We start from the raw sequence: 25,475 nt of genomic DNA on the forward strand, positions 1-25,475 counted from the left end.
TGAGTGCAGAGTGACAGTGAGTGCAGAGTGATAATGAGTGACAGTGAGTGCAGAGTGATAATGAGTGACAGTGAGTGCAGAGTGATAATGAGTGACAGTGAGTGCAGAGTGATAGTGAGTGACAGTGAGTGCAGAGTGATAGTGAGTGACAGTGAGTGCAGAGTGACAGTGAGTGCAGAGTGATAATGAGTGACAGTGAGTGCAGAGTGATAATGAGTGACAGTGAGTGCAGAGTGATAGTGAGTGACAGTGAGTGCAGAGTGATAGTGAGTGACAGTGAGTGCAGAGTGATAGTGAGTGACAGTGAGTGCAGAGTGACAGTGAGTGCAGAGTGATAATGAGTGACAGTGAGTGCAGAGTGATAATGAGTGACAGTGAGTGCAGAGTGATAATGAGTGACAGTGAGTGCAGAGTGATAGTGAGTGACAGTGAGTGCAGAGTGATAGTGAGTGACAGTGAGTGCAGAGTGATAGTGAGTGACAGTGAGTGCAGAGTGACAGTGAGTGCAGAGTGATAATGAGTGACAGTGAGTGCAGAGTGATAATGAGTGACAGTGAGTGCAGAGTGATAATGAGTGACAGTGAGTGCAGAGTGACAGTGAGTGCAGAGTGACAGTGAGTGCAGAGTGACAGTGAGTGCAGAGTGATAATGAGTGACAGTGAGTGCAGAGTGATAATGAGTGACAGTGAGTGCAGAGTGATAATGAGTGACAGTGAGTGCAGAGTGACAGTGAGTGCAGAGTGACAGTGAGTGCAGAGTGACAGTGAGTGCAGAGTGACAGTGAGTGCAGAGTGACAGTGAGTGCAGAGTGACAGTGAGTGCAGAGTGAGTGCAGAGTGACAGTGAGTGCAGAGTGACAGTGAGTGCAGAGTGACAGTGAGTGCAGAGTGACAGTGAGTGCAGAGTGACAGTGAGTGCAGAGTGACAGTGAGTGCAGAGTGACAGCAGAGTGACAGTGAGTGCAGAGTGACAGTGAGTGCAGAGTGACAGTGAGTGCAGAGTGACAGTGAGTGCAGAGTGAGTGCAGAGTGACAGTGAGTGCAGAGTGACAGTGAGGGCAGAGTGACAGTGAGGGCAGAGTGACAGTGAGGGCAGAGTGACAGCAGAGTGACAGTGAGTGCAGAGTGACAGTGAGTGCAGAGTGACAGTGAGTGCAGAGTGACAGTGAGTGCAGAGTGAGTGCAGAGTGACAGTGAGTGCAGAGTGACAGTGAGTGCAGAGTGACAGTGAGTGCAGAGTGACAGTGAGTGCAGAGTGACAGTGAGTGCAGAGTGAGTGCAGAGTGACAGTGAGGGCAGAGTGACAGTGAGTGCAGAGTGACAGTGAGTGCAGAGTGACAGTGAGTGCAGAGTGAGTGCAGAGTGACAGTGAGTGCAGAGTGACAGTGAGTGCAGAGTGAGTGCAGAGTGAGTGCAGAGTGAGTGCAGAGTGAGTGCAGAGTGAGTGCAGAGTGAGTGCAGAGTGAGTGCAGAGTGAGTGCAGAGTGAGTGCAGAGTGCAGAGTGCAGAGTGACAGCAGAGTGCAGAGTGACAGCAGAGTGCAGAGTGACAGCAGAGTGCAGAGTGACAGCAGAGTGCAGAGTGACAGCAGAGTGCAGAGTGACAGCAGAGTGCAGAGTGACTGCAGAGTGCAGAGTGACTGCAGAGTGCAGAGTGACTGCAGAGTGCAGAGTGACTGCAGAGTGCAGAGTGACTGCAGAGTGCAGAGTGACTGCAGAGTGCAGAGTGACTGCAGAGTGCAGAGTGACTGCAGAGTGCAGAGTGACTGCAGAGTGCAGAGTGACTGCAGAGTGCAGAGTGACTGCAGAGTGCAGAGTGACTGCAGAGTGCAGAGTGACTGCAGAGTGCAGAGTGACTGCAGAGTGCAGAGTGACTGCAGAGTGCAGAGTGACTGCAGAGTGCAGAGTGACTGCAGAGTGACTGCAGAGTGCAGAGTGACTGCAGAGTGACAGCAGAGTGCAGAGTGACTGCAGAGTGCAGAGTGACTGCAGAGTGACTGCAGAGTGCAGAGTGACTGCAGAGTGACTGCAGAGTGCAGAGTGACTGCAGAGTGACAGCGTGACTGCAGAGTGCAGAGTGACTGCAGAGTGACAGCGTGACAGTGAGGGCAGAGTGACAGTGAGGGCAGAGTGACAGCAGAGTGACAGTGAGGGCAGAGTGACAGTGAGGGCAGAGTGACAGCAGAGTGACAGTGAGGGCAGAGTGACAGTGAGGGCAGAGTGACAGTGAGGGCAGAGTGACAGTGAGGGCAGAGTGACAGTGAGGGCAGAGTGACAGTGAGGGCAGAGTGACAGTGAGGGCAGAGTGACAGTGAGGGCAGAGTGACAGCAGAGTGACAGTGAGGGCAGAGTGACAGTGAGTGCAGAGTGACAGCGAGTGCAGAGTGACAGCGAGTGCAGAGTGACAGCGAGTGCAGAGTGACAGCGAGTGCAGAGTGACAGCGAGTGCAGAGTGACAGCGAGTGCAGAGTGACAGCGAGTGCAGAGTGACAGCGAGTGCAGAGTGACAGCGAGTGCAGAGTGACAGCGAGTGCAGAGTGACAGCGAGTGCAGAGTGCACTCGCTGTCACTCTGCACTCGCTGTCACTCTGCACTCGCTGTCACTCTGCACTCGCTGTCACTCTGCACTCGCTGTCACTCTGCACTCGCTGTCACTCTGCACTCGCTGTCACTCTGCACTCGCTGTCACTCTGCACTCGCTGTCACTCTGCACTCGCTGTCACTCTGCACTCGCTGTCACTCTGCACTCGCTGTCACTCTGCACTCGCTGTCAGAGTGACAGCGAGTGCAGAGTGACAGCGAGTGCAGAGTGACAGCGAGTGCAGAGTGACAGCGAGTGCAGAGTGACAGCGAGTGCAGAGTGACAGCGAGTGCAGAGTGACAGCAGAGTGACGGCAGAGCGAGTGCAGAGTGACGGCAGAGTGACGGCAGAGCGACGGCAGAGTGACGGCAGAGTGACGGCAGAGTGACGGCAGAGTGACGGCAGAGTGACGGCAGAGTGACGGCAGAGTGACGGCAGAGTGACGGCAGAGTGACGGCAGAGTGACGGCAGAGTGACGGCAGAGTGACGGCAGAGTGACGGCAGAGTGACGGCAGAGTGACGGCAGAGTGACGGCAGAGTGACAGTGAGGGCAGAGTGAGTGCAGAGTGACAGTGAGTGCAGAGTGAGTGCAGAGTGACAGTGAGTGCAGAGTGACAGTGAGTGCAGAGTGACAGTGAGTGCAGAGTGACAGTGAGTGCAGAGTGACAGCGAGTGCAGAGTGACGGCAGAGTGACGGCAGAGTGACGGCAGAGTGACGGCAGAGTGACGGCAGAGTGACGGCAGAGTGACGGCAGAGTGACGGCAGAGTGACGGCAGAGTGACGGCAGAGTGACGGCAGAGTGACGGCAGAGTGACGGCAGAGTGACAGTGAGGGCAGAGTGACAGTGAGTGCAGAGTGACAGTGAGTGCAGAGTGACAGTGAGTGCAGAGTGAGTGCAGAGTGACAGTGAGTGCAGAGTGACAGTGAGGGCAGAGTGACAGTGAGGGCAGAGTGACAGTGAGGGCAGAGTGACAGTGAGGGCAGAGTGACAGCAGAGTGACAGTGAGTGCAGAGTGACAGTGAGTGCAGAGTGACAGCAGAGTGCAGAGTGACAGCAGAGTGCAGAGTGACAGCAGAGTGCAGAGTGACAGCAGAGTGCAGAGTGACAGCAGAGTGCAGAGTGACAGCAGAGTGCAGAGTGACAGCAGAGTGCAGAGTGACAGCAGAGTGCAGAGTGACAGCAGAGTGCAGAGTGACAGCAGAGTGCAGAGTGACAGCAGAGTGCAGAGTGACAGCAGAGTGCAGAGTGACAGCAGAGTGACAGTGACAGCAGAGTGACAGTGAGTGCAGAGTGACAGCAGAGTGCAGAGTGACAGCAGAGTGCAGAGTGACAGCAGAGTGCAGAGTGACAGCAGAGTGCAGAGTGACAGCAGAGTGCAGAGTGACAGCAGAGTGCAGAGTGACAGCAGAGTGCAGAGTGACAGCAGAGTGCAGAGTGACAGCAGAGTGCAGAGTGACAGCAGAGTGACAGTGACAGCAGAGTGACAGTGAGGGCAGAGTGACAGTGAGGGCAGAGTGACAGTGAGGGCAGAGTGACAGTGAGGGCAGAGTGACAGTGAGGGCAGAGTGACAGTGAGGGCAGAGTGACAGCAGAGTGACAGTGAGGGCAGAGTGACAGTGAGGGCAGAGTGACAGCAGAGTGACAGTGAGGGCAGAGTGACAGTGAGGGCAGAGTGACAGTGAGGGCAGAGTGACAGCGAGGGCAGAGTGACAGCGAGGGCAGAGTGACAGCGAGGGCAGAGTGACAGCGAGGGCAGAGTGACAGCGAGGGCAGAGTGACAGCGAGTGCAGAGTGACAGCGAGTGCAGAGTGACAGCGAGTGCAGAGTGACAGCGAGTGCAGAGTGACAGCGAGTGCAGAGTGACAGCGAGTGCAGAGTGACAGCGAGTGCAGAGTGACAGCGAGTGCAGAGTGACAGCGAGTGCAGAGTGACAGCGAGTGCAGAGTGACAGCGAGTGCAGAGTGACGGCAGAGTGACAGCGAGGGCAGAGTGACGGCAGAGTGACGGCAGAGTGAGTGCAGAGTGACGGCAGAGTGAGTGCAGAGTGACAGTGAGTGCAGAGTGACAGTGAGTGCAGAGTGACGGCAGAGTGACAGTGAGTGCAGAGTGACGGCAGAGTGACAGTGAGTGCAGAGTGACGGCAGAGTGCAGAGTGACTGCGAGTGCAGAGTGACTGCGAGTGCAGAGTGACTGCGAGTGCAGAGTGACTGCGAGTGCAGAGTGACTGCGAGTGCAGAGTGACTGCGAGTGCAGAGTGAGTGCAGAGTGACAGTGAGTGCAGAGTGAGTGCAGAGTGACAGTGAGTGCAGAGTGACAGTGAGTGCAGAGTGACAGTGAGTGCAGAGTGAGTGCAGAGTGACAGTGAGTGCAGAGTGACAGTGAGTGCAGAGTGACAGTGAGTGCAGAGTGACAGTGAGTGCAGAGTGACAGTGAGTGCAGAGTGACAGTGAGTGCAGAGTGACAGTGAGTGCAGAGTGAGTGCAGAGTGACAGTGAGGGCAGAGTGAGTGCAGAGTGACAGTGAGGGCAGAGTGACAGTGAGGGCAGAGTGAGTGCAGAGTGACGGCAGAGTGACAGTGAGTGCAGAGTGAGTGCAGAGTGAGTGCAGAGTGAGTGCAGAGTGAGTGCAGAGTGAGTGCAGAGTGACAGCGAGTGCAGAGTGACAGTGAGTGCAGAGTGACGGCAGAGTGACGGCAGAGTGACAGCAGAGTGACAGCAGAGTGACAGCAGAGTGACAGCAGAGTGACAGTGAGTGCAGAGTGACAGTGAGTGCAGAGTGACAGTGAGTGCAGAGTGACAGTGAGTGCAGAGTGAGTGCAGAGTGACAGTGAGTGCAGAGTGACAGTGAGTGCAGAGTGACAGTGAGTGCAGAGTGACAGTGAGTGCAGAGTGACAGTGAGTGCAGAGTGACAGTGAGTGCAGAGTGACAGTGAGTGCAGAGTGAGTGCAGAGTGACAGTGAGGGCAGAGTGAGTGCAGAGTGACAGTGAGGGCAGAGTGACAGTGAGGGCAGAGTGAGTGCAGAGTGACGGCAGAGTGACAGTGAGGGCAGAGTGACAGTGAGGGCAGAGTGAGTGCAGAGTGACGGCAGAGTGAGTGCAGAGTGAGTGCAGAGTGACAGCGAGTGCAGAGTGACAGTGAGTGCAGAGTGACGGCAGAGTGACGGCAGAGTGACAGCAGAGTGACAGCAGAGTGACAGCAGAGTGACAGCAGAGTGACAGTGAGTGCAGAGTGACAGCAGAGTGACAGCAGAGTGACAGCAGAGTGAGTGCAGAGTGAGTGCAGAGTGAGTGCAGAGTGACAGTGAGTGCAGAGTGACAGTGAGTGCAGAGTGACAGTGAGTGCAGAGTGACAGTGAGTGCAGAGTGACAGTGAGTGCAGAGTGACAGCGAGTGCAGAGTGACAGCGAGTGCAGAGTGACAGCGAGTGCAGAGTGACAGCGAGTGCAGAGTGACAGCGAGTGCAGAGTGACAGCGAGTGCAGAGTGACAGCGAGTGCAGAGTGACAGCGAGTGCAGAGTGACAGCGAGTGCAGAGTGACAGCGAGTGCAGAGTGACAGCGAGTGCAGAGTGACAGCGAGTGCAGAGTGACAGCGAGTGCAGAGTGACAGCGAGTGCAGAGTGACAGCGAGTGCAGAGTGACAGCAGTGACAGCGAGTGCAGTGACATCGAGTGCAGAGTGAGTGCAGTGACAGCGAGTGCAGAGTGAGTGCAGTGACAGCGAGTGCAGAGTGAGTGCAGTGACAGCGAGTGCAGAGTGACTGCAGAGTGACAGTGAGTGCAGAGTGACTGCAGAGTGACAGTGAGTGCAGAGTGACTGCAGAGTGACAGTGACTGCAGAGTGACAGTGAGTGCAGAGTGACAGTGAGTGCAGAGTGACAGTGAGTGCAGAGTGACAGTGAGTGCAGAGTGACAGTGAGTGCAGAGTGACAGTGAGTGCAGAGTGACAGTGAGTGCAGAGTGACAGTGAGTGCAGAGTGACAGTGAGTGCAGAGTGACAGTGAGGGCAGAGTGACAGTGAGTGCAGAGTGACAGTGAGGGCAGAGTGACAGTGAGGGCAGAGTGACAGTGAGGGCAGAGTGACAGTGAGGGCAGAGTGACAGTGAGGGCAGAGTGACAGTGAGGGCAGAGTGACAGTGAGGGCAGAGTGACAGTGAGGGCAGAGTGACAGCGAGGGCAGAGTGACAGTGAGGGCAGAGTGACAGCGAGGGCAGAGTGACTGCAGAGTGACAGTGACTGCAGAGTGACAGTGAGTGCAGAGTGACAGTGAGTGCAGAGTGACAGTGAGTGCAGAGTGACAGTGAGTGCAGAGTGACAGTGAGTGCAGAGTGACAGTGAGTGCAGAGTGACAGTGAGTGCAGAGTGACAGTGAGTGCAGAGTGACAGTGAGTGCAGAGTGACAGTGAGGGCAGAGTGACGGCAGAGTGACAGTGAGGGCAGAGTGAGTGCAGAGTGACGGCAGAGTGATGGCAGAGTGACAGTGAGGGCAGAGTGAGTGCAGAGTGACGGCAGAGTGATGGCAGAGTGACAGTGAGGGCAGAGTGAGTGCAGAGTGACTGCAGAGTGACGGCAGAGTGACAGTGAGGGCAGAGTGAGTGCAGAGTGACGGCAGAGTGACAGTGAGGGCAGAGTGAGTGCAGAGTGACGGCAGAGTGACAGTGAGGGCAGAGTGAGTGCAGAGTGACGGCAGAGTGACAGTGAGGGCAGAGTGAGTGCAGAGTGAGTGCAGAGTGAGTGCAGAGTGAGTGCAGAGTGAGTGCAGAGTGAGTGCAGAGTGAGTGCAGAGTGAGTGCAGAGTGAGTGCAGAGTGAGTGCAGAGTGAGTGCAGAGTGAGTGCAGAGTGAGTGCAGAGTGAGTGCAGAGTGAGTGCAGAGTGAGTGCAGAGTGACGGCAGAGTGACGGCAGAGTGACGGCAGAGTGACGGCAGAGTGACGGCAGAGTGACGGCAGAGTGAGGGCAGAGTGAGTGCAGAGTGAGTGCAGAGTGACAGCGAGTGCAGAGTGACAGCGAGTGCAGAGTGACAGCGAGTGCAGAGTGACAGCGAGTGCAGAGTGACAGCGAGTGCAGAGTGACAGCGAGTGCAGAGTGACAGCGAGTGCAGAGTGACAGCGAGTGCAGAGTGACAGCGAGTGCAGAGTGACAGCGAGTGCAGAGACATCGAGTGCAGAGTGAGTGCAGTGACAGCGAGTGCAGAGTGAGTGCAGTGACAGCGAGTGCAGAGTGACAGTGAGGGCAGAGTGACAGTGAGGGCAGAGTGACAGTGAGGGCAGAGTGACAGTGAGGGCAGAGTGACAGTGAGGGCAGAGTGACAGTGAGGGCAGAGTGACAGTGAGGGCAGAGTGACAGTGAGGGCAGAGTGACAGTGAGGGCAGAGGGCAGAGTGAGGGCAGAGTGAGGGCAGAGTGAGGGCAGAGTGAGGGCAGAGTGAGGGCAGAGTGAGGGCAGAGTGAGGGCAGAGTGAGGGCAGAGTGAGGGCAGAGTGAGGGCAGAGTGACAGTGAGGGCAGAGTGACAGTGAGTGCAGAGTGACAGTGAGTGCAGAGTGACAGTGAGTGCAGAGTGACAGTGAGTGCAGAGTGACAGTGAGTGCAGAGTGACAGTGAGTGCAGAGTGACAGTGAGTGCAGAGTGACAGTGAGTGCAGAGTGACAGTGAGTGCAGAGTGACAGTGAGTGCAGAGTGACAGTGAGTGCAGAGTGACAGTGAGTGCAGAGTGAGTGCAGAGTGAGTGCAGAGTGACGGCAGAGTGACAGTGAGTGCAGAGTGACAGTGAGTGCAGAGTGACAGTGAGTGCAGAGTGACAGTGAGTGCAGAGTGAGTGCAGAGTGAGTGCAGAGTGAGTGCAGAGTGAGTGCAGAGTGAGTGCAGAGTGAGTGCAGAGTGAGTGCAGAGTGAGTGCAGAGTGAGTGCAGAGTGAGTGCAGAGTGAGTGCAGAGTGAGTGCAGAGTGAGTGCAGAGTGAGTGCAGAGTGACGGCAGAGTGACGGCAGAGTGAGTGCAGAGTGACGGCAGAGTGACGGCAGAGTGACAGTGAGGGCAGAGTGAGTGCAGAGTGACGGCAGAGTGACAGTGAGGGCAGAGTGAGTGCAGAGTGACAGTGAGGGCAGAGTGAGTGCAGAGTGACGGCAGAGTGACAGTGAGGGCAGAGTGAGTGCAGAGTGACGGCAGAGTGACAGTGAGGGCAGAGTGAGTGCAGAGTGACGGCAGAGTGACAGTGAGGGCAGAGTGAGTGCAGAGTGACGGCAGAGTGACAGTGAGGGCAGAGTGAGTGCAGAGTGACGGCAGAGTGACAGTGAGGGCAGAGTGAGTGCAGAGTGACGGCAGAGTGACAGTGAGGGCAGAGTGACAGCGAGTGCAGAGTGACAGCGAGTGCAGAGTGACTGCAGAGTGACAGCGAGGGCAGAGTGACTGCAGAGTGACAGTGACTGCAGAGTGACAGTGAGTGCAGAGTGAGTGCAGAGTGAGTGCAGAGTGAGTGCAGAGTGAGTGCAGAGTGAGTGCAGAGTGAGTGCAGAGTGAGGGCAGAGTGAGGGCAGAGTGAGGGCAGAGTGAGGGCAGAGTGAGGGCAGAGTGAGGGCAGAGTGAGGGCAGAGTGAGGGCAGAGTGAGGGCAGAGTGAGGGCAGAGTGAGGGCAGAGTGAGGGCAGAGTGAGTGCAGAGTGACGGCAGAGTGACGGCAGAGTGACAGTGAGGGCAGAGTGAGTGCAGAGTGACGGCAGAGTGACAGTGAGGGCAGAGTGAGTGCAGAGTGACGGCAGAGTGACAGTGAGGGCAGAGTGACTGCAGAGTGACGGCAGAGTGACAGTGAGGGCAGAGTGACTGCAGAGTGACAGCGAGTGCAGAGTGACTGCAGAGTGACAGCGAGTGCAGAGTGACAGCGAGGGCAGAGTGACAGCGAGGGCAGAGTGACAGCGAGGGCAGAGTGACAGCGAGGGCAGAGTGACAGCGAGGGCAGAGTGACAGCGAGGGCAGAGTGACAGCGAGGGCAGAGTGACAGCGAGGGCAGAGTGACAGCGAGGGCAGAGTGACAGTGAGGGCAGAGTGACAGTGAGGGCAGAGTGACAGTGAGGGCAGAGTGACAGCGAGGGCAGAGTGACAGTGAGGGCAGAGTGACAGTGAGGGCAGAGTGACAGCGAGGGCAGAGTGACAGTGAGGGCAGAGTGACAGTGAGGGCAGAGTGACAGTGAGGGCAGAGTGACAGTGAGGGCAGAGTGACAGTGAGGGCAGAGTGACAGTGAGTGCAGAGTGAGTGCAGAGTGACAATGAGTGCAGAGTGAGTGCAGAGTGAGTGCAGAGTGAGTGCAGAGTGAGTGCAGAGTGAGTGCAGAGTGAGTGCAGAGTGAGTGCAGAGTGAGTGCAGAGTGAGTGCAGAGTGAGTGCAGAGTGAGGGCAGAGTGAGGGCAGAGTGAGTGCAGAGTGAGTGCAGAGTGACGGCAGAGTGAGTGCAGAGTGAGTGCAGAGTGACAGTGAGTGCAGAGTGACAGTGAGTGCAGAGTGACAGTGAGTGCAGAGTGACAGTGAGTGCAGAGTGACAGTGAGGGCAGAGTGACAGTGAGGGCAGAGTGACAGTGAGGGCAGAGTGACAGTGAGGGCAGAGTGACAGTGAGTGCAGAGTGACAGTGAGTGCAGAGTGACAGTGAGTGCAGAGTGACAGTGAGTGCAGAGTGACAGTGAGTGCAGAGTGACAGTGAGGGCAGAGTGACAGTGAGTGCAGAGTGACAGTGAGGGCAGAGTGACAGTGAGGGCAGAGTGACAGTGAGGGCAGAGTGACAGTGAGGGCAGAGTGACAGTGAGGGCAGAGTGACAGTGAGGGCAGAGTGACAGTGAGGGCAGAGTGACAGTGAGGGCAGAGTGACAGTGAGGGCAGAGTGACAGTGAGGGCAGAGTGAGTGCAGAGTGACAGTGAGTGCAGAGTGACAGTGAGTGCAGAGTGACAGTGAGTGCAGAGTGACAGTGAGTGCAGAGTGACAGTGAGTGCAGAGTGACAGTGAGTGCAGAGTGACAGTGAGTGCAGAGTGACGGCAGAGTGACAGTGAGTGCAGAGTGACAGTGAGTGCAGAGTGACAGTGAGTGCAGAGTGACAGTGAGTGCAGAGTGACAGCAGAGTGACAGTGAGGGCAGAGTGACAGTGAGGGCAGAGTGACAGTGAGTGCAGAGTGACAGTGAGTGCAGAGTGACAGTGAGTGCAGAGTGACAGTGAGTGCAGAGTGACAGTGAGTGCAGAGTGACAGTGAGTGCAGAGTGACAGTGAGTGCAGAGTGACAGTGAGTGCAGAGTGACAGTGAGTGCAGAGTGACAGTGAGTGCAGAGTGACGGCAGAGTGACAGTGAGTGCAGAGTGACGGCAGAGTGACGGCAGAGTGAGGGCAGAGTGAGTGCAGAGTGAGTGCAGAGTGAGGGCAGAGTGAGGGCAGAGTGAGGGCAGAGTGAGGGCAGAGTGAGGGCAGAGTGAGGGCAGAGTGAGGGCAGAGTGAGGGCAGAGTGAGGGCAGAGTGAGGGCAGAGTGAGGGCAGAGTGAGGGCAGAGTGAGGGCAGAGTGAGGGCAGAGTGAGGGCAGAGTGAGGGCAGAGTGAGGGCAGAGTGAGGGCAGAGTGAGGGCAGAGTGACAGTGAGTGCAGAGTGACAGTGAGTGCAGAGTGACAGTGAGTGCAGAGTGACAGTGAGTGCAGAGTGACAGTGAGTGCAGAGTGACAGTGAGTGCAGAGTGACAGTGAGTGCAGAGTGACAGTGAGTGCAGAGTGACAGTGAGTGCAGAGTGACAGTGAGTGCAGAGTGACAGTGAGTGCAGAGTGACAGTGAGTGCAGAGTGACAGTGAGTGCAGAGTGACAGTGAGTGCAGAGTGACAGTGAGTGCAGAGTGACAGTGAGGGCAGAGTGACAGTGAGGGCAGAGTGACAGTGAGGGCAGAGTGACAGTGAGGGCAGAGTGACAGTGAGGGCAGAGTGACAGTGAGTGCAGAGTGACAGTGAGTGCAGAGTGACAGTGAGTGCAGAGTGACAGTGAGTGCAGAGTGACAGTGAGTGCAGAGTGACAGTGAGTGCAGAGTGACGGCAGAGTGACAGTGAGTGCAGAGTGAGGGCAGAGTGAGGGCAGAGTGAGGGCAGAGTGAGGGCAGAGTGAGGGCAGAGTGAGTGCAGAGTGACAGTGAGTGCAGAGTGACAGTGAGTGCAGAGTGACAGTGAGTGCAGAGTGACAGTGAGTGCAGAGTGACAGTGAGTGCAGAGTGACAGTGAGTGCAGAGTGACAGTGAGTGCAGAGTGACAGTGAGTGCAGAGTGACAGTGAGTGCAGAGTGACAGTGAGTGCAGAGTGACAGTGAGTGCAGAGTGACAGTGAGTGCAGAGTGACAGTGAGTGCAGAGTGAGGGCAGAGTGACGGCAGAGTGAGGGCAGAGTGACGGCAGAGTGAGGGCAGAGTGAGGGCAGAGTGAGGGCAGAGTGAGGGCAGAGTGAGGGCAGAGTGAGGGCAGAGTGAGGGCAGAGTGACGGCAGAGTGAGGGCAGAGTGACAGTGAGGGCAGAGTGAGTGCAGAGTGACGGCAGAGTGACAGTGAGGGCAGAGTGACAGCGAGTGCAGAGTGACAGTGAGGGCAGAGTGACAGCGAGTGCAGAGTGACAGTGAGGGCAGAGTGACAGCGAGTGCAGAGTGACAGTGAGGGCAGAGTGACAGTGAGGGCAGAGTGACAGCAGAGTGACAGTGAGGGCAGAGTGACAGTGAGGGCAGAGTGACAGTGAGTGCAGAGTGACAGTGAGTGCAGAGTGACAGCGAGTGCAGAGTGACAGCGAGTGCAGAGTGACAGCAGAGTGACAGTGAGGGCAGAGTGACAGTGAGGGCAGAGTGACAGTGAGTGCAGAGTGACAGTGAGTGCAGAGTGACAGTGAGTGCAGAGTGACAGTGAGTGCAGAGTGACAGTGAGTGCAGAGTGACAGTGAGTGCAGAGTGACAGTGAGTGCAGAGTGACAGTGAGTGCAGAGTGACAGTGAGTGCAGAGTGACAGTGAGTGCAGAGTGACAGTGAGTGCAGAGTGACAGTGAGTGCAGAGTGACAGTGAGTGCAGAGTGACAGTGAGTGCAGAGTGACAGTGAGGGCAGAGTGACAGTGAGGGCAGAGTGACAGTGAGGGCAGAGTGACAGTGAGGGCAGAGTGACAGTGAGGGCAGAGTGACAGTGAGGGCAGAGTGACAGTGAGGGCAGAGTGACAGTGAGGGCAGAGTGACAGTGAGGGCAGAGTGACAGCGAGTGCAGAGTGACAGCGAGTGCAGAGTGACAGCGAGTGCAGAGTGACAGTGAGGGCAGAGTGACAGTGAGTGCAGAGTGACAGTGAGGGCAGAGTGACAGTGAGTGCAGAGTGACAGTGAGGGCAGAGTGACAGTGAGGGCAGAGTGACAGTGAGGGCAGAGTGACAGTGAGGGCAGAGTGACAGTGAGGGCAGAGTGACAGTGAGGGCAGAGTGACAGCAGAGTGACAGTGAGGGCAGAGTGACAGTGAGGGCAGAGTGACAGCGAGTGCAGAGTGACAGCGAGTGCAGAGTGACAGCGAGTGCAGAGTGACAGCGAGTGCAGAGTGACAGCGAGTGCAGAGTGACAGTGAGTGCAGAGTGACAGCAGAGTGACAGTGAGGGCAGAGTGACAGTGAGTGCAGAGTGACAGTGAGTGCAGAGTGACAGTGAGGGCAGAGTGACAGCAGAGTGACAGTGAGGGCAGAGTGACAGTGAGTGCAGAGTGACAGTGAGGGCAGAGTGACAGTGAGGGCAGAGTGACAGTGAGGGCAGAGTGACAGTGAGGGCAGAGTGACAGTGAGGGCAGAGTGACAGTGAGGGCAGAGTGACAGTGAGGGCAGAGTGACAGTGAGGGCAGAGTGACAGTGAGGGCAGAGTGACAGTGAGGGCAGAGTGACAGCAGAGTGACAGTGAGGGCAGAGTGACAGTGAGGGCAGAGTGACAGCAGAGTGACAGTGAGGGCAGAGTGACAGTGAGGGCAGAGTGACAGTGAGGGCAGAGTGACAGTGAGGGCAGAGTGACAGTGAGGGCAGAGTGACAGTGAGGGCAGAGTGAGTGCAGAGTGACAGTGAGGGCAGAGTGACAGTGAGGGCAGAGTGACAGCAGAGTGACAGTGAGGGCAGAGTGACAGTGAGGGCAGAGTGACAGTGAGGGCAGAGTGACAGTGAGTGCAGAGTGACAGCAGAGTGACAGTGAGGGCAGAGTGACAGTGAGTGCAGAGTGACAGTGAGGGCAGAGTGACAGTGAGGGCAGAGTGACAGTGAGGGCAGAGTGACAGTGAGGGCAGAGTGAGGGCAGAGTGAGGGCAGAGTGAGGGCAGAGTGAGGGCAGAGTGAGGGCAGAGTGAGTGCAGAGTGAGTGCAGAGTGAGTGCAGAGTGAGTGCAGAGTGAGTGCAGAGTGAGTGCAGAGTGAGTGCAGAGTGAGTGCAGAGTGAGTGCAGAGTGAGTGCAGAGTGACGGTGAGGGCAGAGTGAGTGCAGAGTGACGGCAGAGTGACGGCAGAGTGAGTGCAGAGTGACGGCAGAGTGACAGTGAGGGCAGAGTGAGTGCAGAGTGACGGCAGAGTGAGTGCAGAGTGACGGCAGAGTGACAGTGAGGGCAGAGTGAGTGCAGAGTGACGGCAGAGTGACGGCAGAGTGACAGTGAGGGCAGAGTGAGTGCAGAGTGACGGCAGAGTGACGGCAGAGTGACGGCAGAGTGACGGCAGAGTGACGGCAGAGTGACGGCAGAGTGACGGCAGAGTGACGGCAGAGTGACAGTGAGGGCAGAGTGAGTGCAGAGTGACGGCAGAGTGACGGCAGAGTGACGGCAGAGTGACAGTGAGGGCAGAGTGAGTGCAGAGTGACGGCAGAGTGACAGTGAGTGCAGAGTGACGGCAGAGTGACAGTGAGTGCAGAGTGACGGCAGAGTGACAGTGAGTGATAATGAGTGACAGTGAGTGCAGAGTGATAATGAGTGACAGTGAGTGCAGAGTGATAATGAGTGACAGTGAGTGCAGAGTGATAATGAGTGACAGTGAGTGCAGAGTGACAGTGAGTGCAGAGTGACAGTGAGTGCAGAGTGATAATGAGTGACAGTGAGTGCAGAGTGATAATGAGTGACAGTGAGTGCAGAGTGATAATGAGTGACAGTGAGTGCAGAGTGATAATGAGTGACAGTGAGTGCAGAGTGACAGTGAGTGCAGAGTGACAGTGAGTGCAGAGTGACAGTGAGTGCAGAGTGACAGTGAGTGCAGAGTGACAGTGAGTGCAGAGTGACAGTGAGTGCAGAGTGATAATGAGTGACAGTGAGTGCAGAGTGATAATGAGTGACAGTGAGTGCAGAGTGATAATGAGTGACAGTGAGTGCAGAGTGATAATGAGTGACAGTGAGTGCAGAGTGATAATGAGTGACAGTGAGTGCAGAGTGATAATGAGTGACAGTGAGTGCAGAGTGATAATGAGTGACAGTGAGTGCAGAGTGATAATGAGTGACAGTGAGTGCAGAGTGACAGTGAGTGCAGAGTGACAGTGAGTGCAGAGTGACAGTGAGTGCAGAGTGACAGTGAGTGCAGAGTGACAGTGAGTGCAGAGTGACAGTGAGTGCAGAGTGACAGTGAGTGCAGAGTGACAGTGAGTGCAGAGTGACAGTGAGTGCAGAGTGACAGTGTGTCAGGGTGCACATTGTGTGAGTGTGCAGAATGAGTGTCCAGGGTAAACAGTGTGTGACTATGCAGGGTGACATTGGGAGTGTGCGGGTGAGCAGTGTGTGAATGTGTAGGGGCAGTGTGTGAGTGTGCAGAAAACACCACACACACATACACCACACACACATAACGCACACACAAACCACACACCTCAGTCTCTCAACACCACACACTTGTCACCACTCAACACAACACACTCACCACCACACTCACTCCCCAGGCTCACCCCCACAGACTCACCACCACACACTCACCAGCACACAGAAAACAACACACACAACAACACACCCCCAGCCGTCAATGAATGCTTTCACCATGCACAAACACCAACAACCATCATCCATCTGTGCACGCTTTTACCAAGCACACACCCACCAGCCGTCAGTGCACCCTTCCACCAGGCACACACACCTCCAGCCGGCAGTGCACTTTTCCACCAAGCAATCGCAGTATGGTACACTTTACTTTTAAACATATTCATATAAAGCACAGCATGCCACCATTGGTAAAATTACAATTCAACCAAGATACTTCCACTACACACCACATGCACACACTCCATAACACATGGCAAAAAGACATTGGCATTTACAATGCCATTAGCTCAAACTCAAATAAATCCGAGCCCGATTGCATTTCTAATGCTTGTTTATAATGAACTTGCACCAAAAGTGTCAAAAGATGTCAATGGCCACCCGTGAATGCTCATGCATGCGTGTGCACACATGTCCGCTTGCAATAATTTAAAGTCTATTCAACATAGCCAGTTGCTAGCAGTAACTTTGTGTGGTGGGGTAGACCTCCTAGTTGCAGTGTGGATCCGGTGGTTGTAATTCTTGAGAGCTACCGGGCCTCTGCATAGGTAAATAAAAATAACATTTTTAAAAAGTACCAAAAAACATTGAAAGGAGGCATTTGCACAATAGTCCTAGCACTACAGTGCAATATTTTTCTGGGTCGCTGCGCAGTTATATGGAGGTAGAATGCCATCTCTCACAGTAAATGCAGCCAATGCATAAAGTTGAATGGCCCTTTTCCCATGCTGTACGTTGAGTGGGTGGAAGCAAAACGTGATTGACACTGCAACAGACCAGTGGCTGAATAGGGCTGACCGAAAGCTCCTCTGTGTGTGTTCTATGTTGGAACTGACTTTGCTAGTGTCAGTGAACTAGACTTTTAATCTACCCCTTCTTGTGAATTCCCTTAGAAATACTTTCTACCTTTGTCATCTAACAAATAAGGGCACTTCAATCAAAGCGTTCCCTCTGCTTCTGTAGCAGCAGATCTGGCTTTCAAGGCAACACAGGCAATTATCAGAAACATCCTAAGCTGTTATACAATGAGACAAACATTATCTTGACCCAAACATCTTAAGGGCAAGGCCTGGAAAGTATTTATTATAAGAAATGGGAAAGCTGTTATGACGGGCTTTAATGTGATGAAGCACGAAAACACTTGTGTGCACAAATGATTCCTTTGCACATTAGGACATTAAAGCCAAACATATTGGATGTAGTGGGCTTGTGGTATAATATTCACGATTTCTAATCTGGCATAGAGACCGCTTTAGCTATTTTGGCAGCTTCGTTTTGTACTTGCACATAGAGGGGCTTTCTGTCAGTCTTCTTCATTCATTGGTCTATTAAGTGCCTTTTACGTTTTGCTTCAGCCCACCACAGCCTGCAGTATGGGGCAGTGGGTCAGCCCACCTCAGTCATTGGCTCTTTTCTCTGTGAGTGACCGCATTTCACATGTGCACATGTGCTTATCTGTCTAGCATTAATAGTCCATGTCAGAGCCAAAGCTAATAGGCCGTCTGCTTTGACTTGTATTTTTTTTATTTGCATTCATCCTTACAACGGTTCATTTTTAAAAACCTTTTTGGAAACATGCATCCCCCAATTAGATGCGGGCATTGCAACCAATGTTTGTCAGCATGCGTGTAGCACTCAATAGGACCCTCCCAAACAAAGAAGAGATTTTGGTTGGATGCAAAGTAATTCTTCAAAAAATTAATGAAATTGGGAAAAGCTAAGTGGAAAGCATGTGTTTGTCTCCTAAATTGCCTGGAAAACCCAGTACTCTTTTTTTCTGGTGTGTCCTTACTGCAAAAGAGGGAGCAAAGCATTATCTTTCTCCATGTGTCAAAAGTGGTAGGGCGACTTTTAAGATGGCAGGAAAAGATCAGGCAAATATGGTGCTGTATTAGAACTCCAAGGGTGTTTAGGGGCATATGAAACTGTGCGTTTTGCCTAGTTTCTCCGGGAAGTATTTTTTGATCTTTGTAGGAAATTGGTTTACTGGTTGAAGGGGGTGAAACCCTACTCAAGCAGCAACCACAATTCTGGTCTGGGTGAAACACAAACAAACCCTAAATTAACCTGTGCATACCCCTCTGGTAGCTTGGCACAAAGCAGTCCGCCTTACCTTAAAGGCAATGTGTAAAGTATATATGCGGCACACAGACAGTAATAAAGTGAAAACGCAACACAAGTAAAATTCCACACCAATTTAAAATGATAGAGTAAAATGTGATACATGATTTGACACCAAAGCAACAAAACTCCATTCCTTTGAACTGGAGATATGTAATTTCAAAGATTTCGGTAAAATAGTGCTTAAAAGCACAAAGCACCAACAGTAATAATGTGGTTGTGACATACTGGGACAGAGTCACAAATTCAGGCTAAACAAGCCCCTCAAATCCTGGGTGCGGAGTGTTGCATGGTCCCACGTCGGATGTATTGCGTAGCAGCAGCTCCAATCCGGAGGTGCAAGATATGTCACACGGCGTCTGTTCTACTAGGACCACAACTGGTAATGGCAGAGCACCTTCAGTCCCACTTCCAAAGGTCCAGGGCTGGTGTGGCACCATTTAGGGGCAGGGCTCGCAGCAAGCAGTCCACAAGCAGGGTTCAAGGTGGTTGGAACCTTTTCTATCCCTGAAGCTCTGATGAGGAGGCCGGCCAACTAGCCCTTAGTCACACTGATTGTCCTGGGTTCAAGGTGCAGATCCAGTCCTTCTCACTCAGGAAGCGGGGCAGCAGAGCAGCAATCCTTATTGCAGCAGAGGAGCTCAGCAATCCTTCCGAGTCTTCCATAGTTCCAGTGGTGTAATGAAAAGTGTAGTCTGAGGGTCCACTAGTTATCCTTGGTGCCAGCTTTGAAATTGGAGAAGTGTACAGAGGGTTCCATCCTCAATGATGTTTGGAATTTCTTTACTCCCTGCCATGGCCCAAGTTTGTCTGGGGACACAAAAGACTAGGGTAAAACCTTTTGTAAGTGTGCTGAGGCAGAGCTTTTGTGATGTGCCAGTGTGGTAGATCACAGCGCTACCCCCCTATCAATGCAGAAATGGCCCATCTTGCCAACACCTATTCCCGCTTGTCGCACTGTCTGGGAACTGTACTCAAAGACCGACAGCCAGCTACACCTAGTCATGTGATCCAGGATACAGGCAACAAATGGTCAAGGACAAGAAAATGGCAACTTCCTAAAAGTCTAGACAAAGGGCACTTTCCTTGCGCACCCATCTTTCGCACTGCTGATTGGGGAAGAAATCTCTCCCAGTACGCAACTTATTCCTGAACCATCCTTGTTTGTCATTATTTTTCAATCATTATACTAATCTTTATGTATTTAATCTTCCTGCTGGACTTGTTAATCGCTGTGATATGGGACGTTTCATAGTATCTGGGTGCATGCATTGCAAACATATGTTATGTTATGTTATACTGCATTTCTAAAGCGCACAGCTACTCAGAGTGTCCCGGCGCTGCTACCCTGAACCCTCCCCACCAACCAGCTAAGAAGGAAGAGCCTCTAGAAACAAGCATTTTCAATGCAATGGTTTCGCCTTTGGAAAAGTTAGAGCTATTGGCATTGTAAATGTCAAAATTTGAATTTATGTGTTTGTTTTGAGAATAGCAAAATAGATGGCATTGTCATTTACATTGCCATTAGCTCTAACTTTTCCAAAGGCGAAACCATTGCATTGAAAATGCTTGTTGTTAGTGCCAAGTGCCTCCAACTGTCCGTCAAAACGCCACGCTTTTCAACTTTCTGTGCGGATCCGCAACATAGCATTCTGTTAAAGCTCCTGTGCACAGACACACACGCATGCAAACCACGCCACAAAGCGTGGTCGAATCGTGCATCCCAAGGAGACCGCAAACTTGGAGCGCAAGGACCCAGCCAAAAGTTCCACAACTTACTTGTGTGAGCCTTGCACAACGCCAGCAGGCACAATCCGAAAGTGAGGGTCCGCACGAGGCGGGCCATTGTGATTTATGGAAATAAGTTACAGAGGCTGAGTCAAAGTCACACCCAGGCTGGGGAGAGAGAGAGAGACAAGGAGGAGGGATGACAGGAGAAAAAGGCTCGTCCTTCGAAGTAGATAGGTAGCTGTGAGAGTTTACTCAGCGTGCTGCTTTTGGCTGACACAGGGTGTGTGGCTACAAAGGCACAAACCTTTACCATCCTAATGGCACGTGTCCCCACAACTGGATATAGCTCCCTACGAATGTACCCACTCAATCACCTCTGTGCGCTCGGAGATTTAAGAATAGAAGGGAATTGAGGCGCCCGGGATAAAGTTACATGCCCAGGGTGACACCAGTTGGTCAAGTAGCCAAACCGGGATTGGAATCCCAGTCTCCTGGAGCCACGGTCCCACATCTCAGTCACTGAACCACTCCTCTTTCCCACAACCAAAGCGGACTGAAAGTTCGGTGGGTCCAACGGTTGGTCGGCATTCAGGGGAGGGAGTACAGCCTTCCTAACATAATAACTTGTATTGTATAGCAGTTCGTACCACACGCCTGCCATTTCTAAGCACTGACACTGATACATATTACTATTACCGACTGCACCTTAGGTCTCTTTCGTACACAGAAGACATTAGGGGATGTTCTGACTCCCCGGAACTCAAACTCACGATATTCAGACTCACCAGAGTGAGGGTGGCGCGTGACGTGACGGCTGAAGTTTCCTTGTTGAAGCCGCCATGTTTATTTCTTCCCCATCAGCTGCTGTATGACCCGAGCTGAAGAGCAGGACGTGATGAAAGCCAACAGCACCGGGATGGGGGGGCGGGGTAACGGGCTTACGGACAGCGGGAGGGGGGTGGGTGAACGGGCTCATGGACAGCGGGAGGGGGGCGGGCAGGCACACGGACAGCGGGAGGGTGGTCAGGAAACAGCCAGCGGGACAGGGACAAGGCGAAAAATGAACGCAAAGATCGGTATATAAAAAAAAAAGTACAGCCCACAGTGGCCACGTCTTCATGACGTTGCGGAGAGGGAAAGAATCGGCGGGAACGCCCACCAATCGCCTCGGGAAATGACGGACAGTTCTCTCTTCCAATGGCTAGCCTCCATTTATGGAGCTAGCCAATGGAAGAGAGAGGCTGAACTAAAGCACACAGTGTAAGACATAAGATTTCGCCCTGGGCGGAGCACTGCTTCGCAGTGCTTTCGCCAGGTCGAAACCTAAAAAAGGGCTCAGAACAATAGTGTTTTTAAGTTCTTTTTGAAGACAGCCGGATCAGAAACCCTCCTGAGAGGAAGAGGAAGCTCATTCCAGGCTAGGCCAGCTTTACGGGTGAAAGAGCAGCCACCTAACCTCTGGCGCAAAAAGCGCGGGTTCTGGTTAAGGAGTTGGTCGGAAGACCGCAGAATCCTGGAAGGGGTATAGAAAGCAAAGCGCTTCTGCAGATAGAGTGGGCCCAATCTATACAAAGCCCGTTGGACAATGGCCAGCATTTTAAATTTCAAACTGGCCTCAACTGGGAGCCAATGAAGGTGGCGGAGATGGACCCGCACGCTCTGCCTGGAAGGGAGACCCAGTAGGAGCCGAGCAGCCGCGTTTTGGACTACCTGTAGTTTTTTTATCAGATAGCCTGGACATCCAACTAAAAGTGCGTTGGAGTAATCCAGCCGAGAAAGGATCAATGCCCGGACTACTGTTTCTTTGGCCTCCACAGGCAGAAGGGGGAGGAATTTTCGCAGGGTTTTAAGTATGCCAAAGCAAGTCCCTGTAAGTTTTTTGACATGCGTCGCAAAATTCAAATTTTCCTCAAACCAGACCCCCAAGTTTTTTGCAAGGCCCTTGTCTGATTGAGGGGGCGGAAAGTCTGGAGGCCACAGTCTGGCTCTAAAACCAGCAGGAAACGCTCCAAACAGGAGCACGTCCAACTTCTCCTCGTTGCACTTAAGTTGTGCATTGGCCAGCCAGCGAAACACCGCAGAAAGACAGCGCTGAGCCGTGTTGACCGAGTCCTCGCCCCTTCTCCAGGTGAACAATAACTGCGTGTCGTCCGCATAGGCCATCACCTTAGCCCCCAATGACTCCGCCAGGTAAACCAGGGGAGTCACAAAGATGTTAAACAAAAGGGGGCTAAGGGAAGAGCCCTGCGGGACACCAGTGGAGAGAGGGGAGGGTGACGAGGCAAACGGGGGCAGCCAGACTTGCTGTGACCTATCCTCCAAAAAGGATTGCAACAAGGCTCCACGCCATGGCCGCAATGCCAATGTCGGCAAGTCGCTCGAGGAGGAGAGAATGGGGAACCGTATCGAATGCCGCCGAGAGATCCAGCATCACCAAAGCTGCTCTCCCGCCGGCATCCAAACAGTCCCTAATTGCCTCAGCCACCTCCAGCAGTGCCGACTCTGTGCTATGGGCGGCCCGGAACCCCGACTGCGCAGGATGTAGCGCGCCCGACTTCGCCACATAGTTGGTTAACTGCGAAGTGACCGCCTTTTCGCAAACCTTGGCCAAACTAGGCAAAAGAGAGATGGGTCTATAATTACCGGAAAGGGAGGGGTCGAGGGTGGGCTTCTTGAGCAATGGGAGTACGTTTTTAATTGACAAAGGATTAAATTATCTAAGGGAAGGAGTGCATTCTCAAACATTTGATTCAACTTTCTAAAAGTGCCATTTTCTGAATTGGGACTTTAAAATCCAACTTTATCATAAAGAGGGTTTAAAATTAATATTCCTAACTGCTCCCAATTGAAAGTTATCACTTATAAAATATAATAAGGTAACCCAGTATTATCCTGTGGGAGAGGCAGACCCTGTTTTTCACTACCATGACATGTAAAAGGTTAAAAGTACATGTCAAATTATTTTAATACACTCTACCGTGGCCTTTAGTTTGTGTTGGTCCTACCCTAGGTGTGACTGGTATGTATTTAAAGAAAAGTTTAGGCCTGGCTAAAGCTGTATTTTGCCAGGTCGAAATGGCAGTTTAAAACTACACTCACAGGTTGCAATGGCAGACCTGAAACATGTTTTAAAAGGCTACTTAAGTGGGTGGCACAATAAGTGCTGCAGAGCCACTAGTTGCATTTCATTTACACGACCTAGATAAATGTAGTACCACTGTACCATGAACTTGCAATGAAATTAAGTATGTCAATAGGGTGGAAACCAGTGTTACCATGTTCTAGGGAGAGGATACACACACACTTTAGCACTGGTTAGCAGTGGTAAAGTGTGCAGGGTCATTAGGTCAGCAAAAATAAGTCCGCAAAAACAGGAGGATTAACCGCTTCATTGCGTCGGACGGCCAGGGGCCGTCCGAACTGCGCAAGCAACATTTTTTGGTGCACCGCGGCAGACATTCCGCCGCGGCGAAGCGGTTAAAGGCCAAAGGTTGGGGGAAACCATGCTAAAGATGTCCGTTCCAAGAATCATTTACTCACCTTTCAGATTGAATTGTGTATGTGATATTTAAATATTAGTGATGTTGTTTTTTTGTTTTTTTTAAATATTTCGTTGCTTCTATTGTACAGTACAGCGGAAGGCTCTTTATTACCAAAAGCTCAAGGAAGTAAATGTAAATCTATTCCAATAGTGCCATCTCAGGCTCTTGAAACATTGATAAACCATTTGTCAATTCACCAAAAGGCTACGGTGCCGTAGAAAAGCTATACACAGTGGTTTATTGATGTCTCTGTGCTAGCAGGCATTGGAAAACATATTTGGTTGTGATATTTCTTTAGGATTGTAATGTTTAAACCTACAACGTTAAACCTGTGTCTCCCGTCTCCATCCTTTATAGCGCATGCCCACTTCAGCTAGCACTGCGTTTATAGAAGTTATCAGTAAACTTGCAATTGTCTTTTTCTAGTCAGCTGTGAGGACGTCATCAAGGTGAAGCATTTTACTGCTGTGGACTGGAAGTAATCGAAGGGTTCAGCTGCTTTAATCATGGAACTACCCTTCCGGAAAGAATTGGACAAGTACAAGGATATTGATGAGGATGAAATTCTTGGCAACCTTTCGGAGGCGGAGCTGAAGCAACTAGAGAATGTTCTGGAGGAACTTGATCCTGAGGTGTGTATATCATCTGTTTATATTGCGCAGAATGTATCCTAGATTTCACTGTAATATCCATGTTTAACATCTTCTTTCCCAAGCATTACTGCGTAGTCTGTTAGTACAATCCCCTGATCGAATTGTGCTGCATAAACACTCGTTGAAGTAGCCTTCTGGTAGCATAAGCAAAAACAAATAAAATGCTTTCCTATGTATTGTACACAAAAAAAAGGAGTTAGGTCCTTAGTGGGACAGAAGGGAAAGCTGGACCGTTTATGAATTCAAACACACATAAGAATGCTTCCCTTCATATACTATTTCAAATTATGATTTTGTAAAGACCAAATAAACACTTTAATTAAATCTGGTCAGGTATATTTATTTTTACCTTTCTCGTGTTCTTTATGTAAAATGCTCTCATCTGAAATCAAATTTCATAGACAGAGAGAGAAAAACACAACAATCACAAAGCACTTATAGTTCTGTTACTTCATCACAGTGCATTACAATACATTTACACTCACATGAAACATTACCTACAATTATTAAACAAAGAATATCAAAAATCACATTCAACAAACATTTACAAAAAATAATACTTCTACCAGTTTGCGATACACTAGATCATTTCTGAAAATCACAGTCTTAGAATACCCAAAATATAATTTACAAAGAGCTTTGACATTTATATCATATACTTAAAAAACACCAGATGTATTATTTTAGCTCTTCTCTAAATTTGCCGACGCGTTTCAGGTTCAGGTCCTGTGTCCCCAAACCATCATCAGGGCTGTGTTAGTCTGTTGAGGATGCAACAAAACATACAGATTTAATTATCGCCCTGAGGCCTCAGTCTATCCATATCAACTATTTTTGAAACAAGTATGACTCATACCTGTATATTCCTAGCAGGGGCATAAAGGGTCACTTCTATCGACTTAATGCTGGGGGCGCTAGGTGTCCATTCTCATTCAGCAAACCGTTCTTTTTTTTTAAAACAATTTTTATTGCAGAGTTCAATGCAAGGTATACAACATATTTGCAAGAGATTTTGCAGACCCTTAAAGTCTTTCGCTATGTCCAATCATCGCTTACACAGCCTTACAACCCACATCCCGGAGGCCGGGCGGCGAGTAGCATAAAAAAAAAAAATATACTCTCCTAATCTCTTGGCGCATTTGTTCTGAGAGGTCTATCGCTCTCCGCTTTTAACTTTTTCAAATCTCCTCCTCTCCATTGTCCAGTAGTGGGTAGTTGAGTTCTCTGTTATAATTGGGTCAGTATACTTTTCTCTATCCCCTCCCCCCCCTGGTGTCTGTGCCTGTGTCTGGTGGTCATATACTCAGTTGTGTCGGTAGTCTCAGGAGTTTGTAGTCAATTAGTGTGTGTGTGCGTCCGGTATTAGTGCTGGGATTAGAACCGCCTCCCCCAGGGTCCCCGGGTCTGCCGCTTCCTCTTCCTCTTCACTCTCCACTGCACTGTCCCTAAGAGCCTGGACTAGGATCTCCCATGCTAGTGCTGCCGCCTGAGTTTTCTCATCCCCTCTACGCCTGGCCAGCTGGTACCTAATTGTGCTCTCTGCTGCCGCCCATTTCAGAAATTCGTTCCGCCATTTTCGGTGTGTCGGTGCTGCCTTTGCTTTCCAACCCCTGGTGAGCTCCCTCTTTGCAATAAGTAGGCCCATGTCGATAAACTTACTTGACAGTTTGGTTTTGCGTGTATGTGGAAACCAGTGTAAGAGTGCAACCGCGCTGTCATATTGCAAGTCTCTATCTGTCACCTCGTTCAGGGTGTCCCCCACTTCTCTCCAGTAGTCTTGCAACCGTGGACAGCCTCTTAGCATGTGCAATAAGTCAGCACCTAGTAGCGCACATCTGGGGCATGCTGCGTCCTCCGCGCC

General features: G+C 52.0%; 1 protein-coding gene across 1 annotated transcript in view; it reads left to right on the forward strand.

Moving 5' to 3' along the window:
- LOC144826472 (tropomodulin-3-like) overlaps positions 1-25,475 on the forward strand; it is a 537,152-nt gene that overhangs the window by 159,247 nt on the left and 352,430 nt on the right. The window contains exon 2 of the mRNA XM_078684832.1: positions 23,388-23,593. Coding sequence (XP_078540958.1) covers positions 23,468-23,593 — 126 coding nt within the window. The 5' untranslated portion in view covers positions 23,388-23,467. The remainder of the gene's footprint in view (positions 1-23,387; positions 23,594-25,475) is intronic.

The sequence above is a fragment of the Lissotriton helveticus genome, chromosome 3_2, assembly GCF_964261635.1.
Source record: "Lissotriton helveticus chromosome 3_2, aLisHel1.1, whole genome shotgun sequence".
Lineage (NCBI taxonomy): Eukaryota > Metazoa > Chordata > Amphibia > Caudata > Salamandridae > Lissotriton > Lissotriton helveticus.